Source organism: Rissa tridactyla, chromosome 8 (genome assembly GCF_028500815.1).
Source record: "Rissa tridactyla isolate bRisTri1 chromosome 8, bRisTri1.patW.cur.20221130, whole genome shotgun sequence".
Classification (NCBI taxonomy): domain Eukaryota; kingdom Metazoa; phylum Chordata; class Aves; order Charadriiformes; family Laridae; genus Rissa; species Rissa tridactyla.
This window is the reverse complement of record NC_071473.1, coordinates 7,095,916-7,101,859: the sequence shown is the minus strand read 5'-3', so window position 1 is coordinate 7,101,859 and position 5,944 is coordinate 7,095,916. Positions and strand designations below refer to the sequence as shown.

Here is a 5,944-nt window from a genome sequence, read left to right as displayed (position 1 = left end):
AAATAAAAATTGATGCTGATAGGAAGGGGGAGAAAAGCCAAGCAAAATCTAAACCCTACCCTCTCCAAGCCTGTAAAACTCCAACAGGAAGAAATATCACACATTGTCTGTAACAGGCTGGAGCAAAAGACACATGCAAGCAAAGCGACTCTTGGGAATCTTACTGTAAACAGGAGACTGTATACACCCAACACACTGCAAAGGAACAGCTAATCCCTGGAAAAATGTTAAAGGCATAGTGGTGCTTCTGCCAACATCTGCACTTATTACTTGCTTAAGCAACTCTGCCTCCCATTCATGAAGCCAACAATTCCCTCGTGGCTCCCTGCTCTTTGCTTTCAGGAAGGAAAAAAAAAAAAAGAAGAAAAAAAAAGAAAAAATTACAGCTATGAATGCAAACCAGTCCATGAAAACAGTAAGTCCTTTGTGAAGCTGAAAGGTTAGTGAGGTGCCTATTACATAGGAGCAGCTCTTGAGGAAGGTCCCACAATCTCCTTAGGCAGCACCTGCTCCTGACCATGCTTTGTCTTGCAAGGGATCTTCGTATTGATAGGAAGCAGCTTCCCCTTTCTGGCAAATTTAATGGGATTTGCATGGCTGTGCAGTGAATATGCAGTTAACAAACATTGCCCTTCAGTAGATAACAGCCTCTTCTACCATCCTGCTCAAATTCAGCAAGATTTGAGCTACTCCCAACTATAATGCTATCCTTGATGCTGTTAGAAACATACAATGAAAAAAAACCAAAAACACTTGAACCCCATAAAAAAAATCCCATCAGTCCCCAGATAAAACAAAGTTCGATCTTATGGGGAAGGACCTGCTGTACTTCTGCTGGTCCTTCTGCTGCATTTTTGTAGTCTCTTGGTCCAGAGAATTGTGTCAATTCAGCAGCACACCAGAAAAGGACCAGTTGCAGCCCCATTTTGTCTGATCAATACACTGACAGAAACACATAACCTTAGTTGAGCAATCAAGTTCAGATGGTAATACATCAGCGTGCAAAGGTTAGACACACCAGCACTATATGATGCCTTTTCCTAAGGCCTCATGCAGTAGGGAAGCCAGGAATGAAGTCAGTTACTTTATTATTTTCACATCAACAGGAAATATAATTTGAATACAGATATTTTTAAAACTAGATTTAATCAAGTGCATTTAGAAGAGAATTCACAATTTTCTATACACAAGTACCTTCAATAGAAATTCCTTACATAAGATTAAAACTTGAGATGTGGTACAAATGAGCAGCAAAAAAAAAAACATCCCCCCCCCAGTCAAGTCCATAGAGATAACGATACGCCTGAGAAACATCTAAGTCAAAGCTCTTCTGCAAAGCCAGAAACATGAGAGAACAGAATGCAAGCGTAGGTTTTACCAAATGGCCACTTAGCAAAGTTACAAACTGCACATCCCAGCAGCCACAGCTGGTGGTCTCATTATTAGGAAGCAATTGCTAAAGATGCTGGCTTCAGCTTTAAGGCTCTTCCCCTACCCCTGCACCGCTGCCAGGACCGCAGAACAGTACGTGCTGGCAGACAGGGCTTTTCCTTCTGCACATATCTACCTACCACTTCCTTGAAACAACACAAGGTGACAAAAAATTTCCGTCGCCACAGCTGCTCCCCCTGATTTTGAGCAGGATACGTGTTTATTTTCCTCTCTACGCTCTCAATATGTGGACAGACACTGCGGTACGGTGGAAGGTTACCATGCACCTGCCTATCGCCAACGTCATGCCAGCACGAGACAGCAGTGGTCCCAGGACTTGGCCGCGGAGATCAAGTATGCTTGCACAAGTTAAGCGCGACTCACTGAACCAGCCCATTTTCAGTATTAAGACAAAAAAGGATGAGACAGGTTTTTTACCAACCTGCTCCTTTATGCTGGAGCAAATTAGGAAGAAATCATCTGCTCCATGAGCAATAGAATTGTCACAGAGAATAGTCGAGGGCAGATTGAAAAGGAAGAACAGTAAACTCCTCCTGTAGCACAAGCAAGTTCAGAAGAAAATGCCAAGTTCAGAAGAAAAAGCTGCTGAAACTATCCTGACAGAACTGAGTAATTCAAATCAGGCCTGACAAAAGGGGAGGGCTATGGCCTTTTTGTTGGTCCACTCCCCACTAGTGGATACCGATGTGCTTTGTTTTGGGGACTGAGTTTATTACCAAAAAGACAAAAACCAAGGCCTGGAATTTAATTGTTCTAAGAACCTCAACACGTTAACAGGGAAATTTTCTGAGCACTTTTAATAACCTGAATCACACCTTCAAGTCACAAGCCAGACTGCATACTTCACAAAGTACCCTGTCATCAGTTTTGCTGGGTTTGTGTTTAGAAACATTATTACATAAAAAACCTTCAATAACAACTAGTCCATAAAATTTGCCTCATAGTGTTTTAACAGGTCCAACTTGAAAGAACTTGAATACGCCATAAAACACTAAAATGTATTTCCAAAATTCTTATTGCTTTTATAAACACTAAGGAGCCCCATGCACACACGTTTGAAGATCAAAGTTCTTAGATATGAGCTGTCATCGCTCTAATACTATTGTAAAAGTATCATTCACATTTCCAGGTAACACTCTATCAGCAAGAGTAAATTTACAAATATACTGTCGTGCATGAAATAAGGAAGCTCACTAAAAGACGCAAGAAAACCTCAGGAGGAACTACAGAAGGAAAAAGCCTACTATTGTCACGGGTTGTGCAAACTCCTGCAAACTTTTCACAGCCAGAAATGCAATAAGGGCATGACATCACTATCTACTTTAAGAACTTGAAATTATTTTGACTCCTCTTTTTGTAAGCTGTCTCTTTTTATAGAGACACATGTTTATATGCATTGTGGTGCAAAACACTTATGCTGCTATTTCACTTGAATCTGAAATTCACATTTATGTATGAATACACTGATGCGGTATACCTTACCTAGGAAAAATATACATAGCATGGATTCTGACCAGTTTTTACACAGGGAATCTACCCTAGTGACTCCTTTGAGTCCCCTGTGCAATAAATGCTATGTAAAGCTGACATCACAGTCTTAAGCAGGACTCAAATACTGCAGGGGGCTTGTAAAGTCCTTTTGTTCTAGAGAGATTTTTAGCTAGGGGATAATACCAGATCAGGCAATCAACCAGGTCAGCAAGTTATCAGTCAAGGATTTCAAAACTAGAGTGACATCTCAGAAATACTGTATGCTAAACAAAGCTGAATATGCTTCATAACAGGTATCAGTCTCAAGCTATTTTCACAGCAGACAAAATTTTACAGCAGAGGAAAAGAGGTTTAAGAATAAGTAGTTCAGTAGAACTTATCATTATACCATTTCTGGATACAAAGAAAATTAGCAATCAATTTAAAACATTTGAATTTCACACAGCTGATACTTCATTCCATTCATCAGATGAGGGTTGTTTTTTGTGTCCTGCTTTAGTTTCCCTTTCTACAACGTCCTCTTACACGGCAAGTTGAAACACAAATATAAAATGAGAAATCTGGGCTCCGTGGTTTTAGTATTTAAATTAAATGTACCTGCCTTCAGGCCTTTTATCAAAGGAAATGGACAGATGTTTAACAACAAGCATTGGAGATCTCAGAAAGAGAGATCCGAGGGTACAGACTTGGCACAAAACATAGCATGAGTTTTCTCTATCAGAACAACAGAAATGAAAATTACCATTACTCAGATGCATTTTCTAAAACATCGGGATAATGCCTGCAGATAAACGTAAAATGCCACAAGGCAGCCCTCTACAACTGTGTTCAGGGAAAACAAATTCTAAGCCCAGACAAATAACCCTAAAATAAAGAAATGTCATGACGAGTCTCCACAAGTTTGTCAGTGGCTAAATTTCACAGGTTTCTGGCAAGTCCTGTGTCAAATGTAAGGCCTCAGTCCCTCAGGTAATATATTTATGTAACCATTTATCAAAATATTATTAGGATAAGATTTTCAAAATTACTTTTAGAACTGGTTTATTTCCAGAATCCATATCAGTCACACACACAAGCACACAAACACACAGTTATTTACTCGCACATCTCCCTGTAGTGACTTGACACCGTATTGAATTGGTCTGTTAGATTTCCAAAGCAGTCTCTATGGATTAATCACAACTACCATCTTTCCAACCATCTCGCCAGCGTTCATCCACACGAGTGCAGTCAAATTCAGATTTCCCCAGTTTCCTGTTCACTTCATTATGAAGAAGACACAACCACTGGGAGAAGTTATTTCTGTTGCTAGTATCAGGCTGATTTGTACGTAATCTGCAAACAGGGAAGAGGAAACAAATGTTACTTTAACTGTACAGTCACCAGTACCAAAAGCGGGTACACAGCACACAGCCAGCCAGAGTCGCCTTTTCTGCTATTGCAAGATGAGTCACGAAGAGAACCCAGAAGAGAGCACACAGAGATCAGTAATTATCAGAGGCCAAACCTCCACTATAAAATACTGGTGCCTGCAGTTGGCTTAGTTTCATTCACTGCCTAGTCTTGTCAACTAGAAGATGGAGGAGTCAAACAGCTAATCTATTATAAAAAGCAAGAAGTACTGAGTCCATCAAAACACTGAATTTCAAAAAAAATAGAATAATAAATGAAAAAAACCTGAGCAGTTGTTTTGACACGTGATGCCTGCTAAGTCAACAATTAGGTTTCAAACTTTTTTTGTGCATTCATCATCCAAAAAAGAGGACTTGAAACTTTTAAGAAAAAAGGTGACAGTTACAGGAGCAGAAAACTTTATCAAATATCACAGCCCACTTCGGTTTTTGCCTCCACTGCTGAGGTTGCCAATAAAGGGGATTTTCAAGGGGTAGAACACTTGCCTCCTGAAAGCCTAATTATGTCAAGTTCCAGTCTAATTCCACAACTAAGCGCAAGTCCAGTTTGAACCAGAAAATCCCAAAATCGCCTCAGGGAGGTCTTGGAGGCAGCACGCAACCTAACAGCACGAGAAAAGGTATTTGTTTTCTGAGTAAGTGAATCTCCAATTGATGCAATAACGGAAGAAACCAGTTCCGGTAGCTACAAATCCCAATGCAGGAAGAGCTGTCGATATGCAAACAGCTGCTGCAGCCCAGCATTTCAGGCTACCCCCTTCAGCAGCTGCCACCAAAAAAACCCCAAAGATGAAGCAACTCACCTTTCCCTCAGATCCTCAGCGCAGTGCTCGCAGGGGTAAAACTTGGAGAAAAGGTTGATGAACTCCCTCATCTCCTTCTGCTGGGCACCGGTGGGGTGGTCGGGGTAGTACGCTGCCATGGTGTGCAGGAACGCCCAGGTGTTGCGGCCCAGCTGCTCGCTGTCGAGGGGACAGTCCGGTGGGGGCTCTTTCTCCTCCACAACCACTGGCTCCTGGAGCAGAAAAGAAGGTTGTGAGGGGATGTGGGCGCTTGGTGTGGAAACAGCCCCTTTCTGCTCAGGTGGGAGGCCTAGATGGGGATCACAGGTCCTTCACACTCTCTGTGGGGAATAACGACACAGCCGCCCCTCACACCCGGTGGGGAGAAGATGGAAGCCCCCTTCACACCCCCACAGAGGGGAAACCCTGCCCCTGGCCCCTTCACACCCCGAGGAGGGGGCCATATAGCCCCATCACACTTGGCGGGGGCAGGATGGAGACCCGTTTCACAGCTCTGCCGTGTCCCCGGGGGTGACAGAGGGGGCTCCCGCCGCGGGAAAGCCGCCGCCTCACCCCACCGCCCGGGGCCGCCTGCTTCCTCTGCTCGCGGAGCCAGCTCTTGAAATCCGTGCAGGCTCGGCACGGCTTCTTGGACGACTCCTCCGCCCCGGAGCCCGCGGCACCGTGCGGGACGGTGAAGGGGAAAGTGAAGGGGCCGCTCTCGGTGCCCGGGAACGGCGAGGCGCCACGACCCGGCCGGCCCTCGCTGGGCGCCGCCATCTTGGCGCCGTGGTGCACCACGGGCCG

At 43.8% G+C, this 5,944-nt stretch overlaps 1 protein-coding gene across 1 annotated transcript; it reads right to left on the bottom strand.

The window, feature by feature from the left end:
- Nucleotides 1-1,062: 1,062 nt before the first annotated feature.
- GFER (growth factor, augmenter of liver regeneration) lies at nucleotides 1,063-5,944 on the bottom strand. The gene is made up of 3 exons (XM_054211115.1): nucleotides 5,711-5,944; nucleotides 5,159-5,370; nucleotides 1,063-4,278 (listed from the first exon to the last, which is right to left on the bottom strand). Exons 1-3 carry the CDS (start codon nucleotides 5,915-5,917, stop codon nucleotides 4,116-4,118), a joined length of 582 nt encoding a protein of 193 aa, XP_054067090.1. The 5' UTR covers nucleotides 5,918-5,944; the 3' UTR covers nucleotides 1,063-4,115.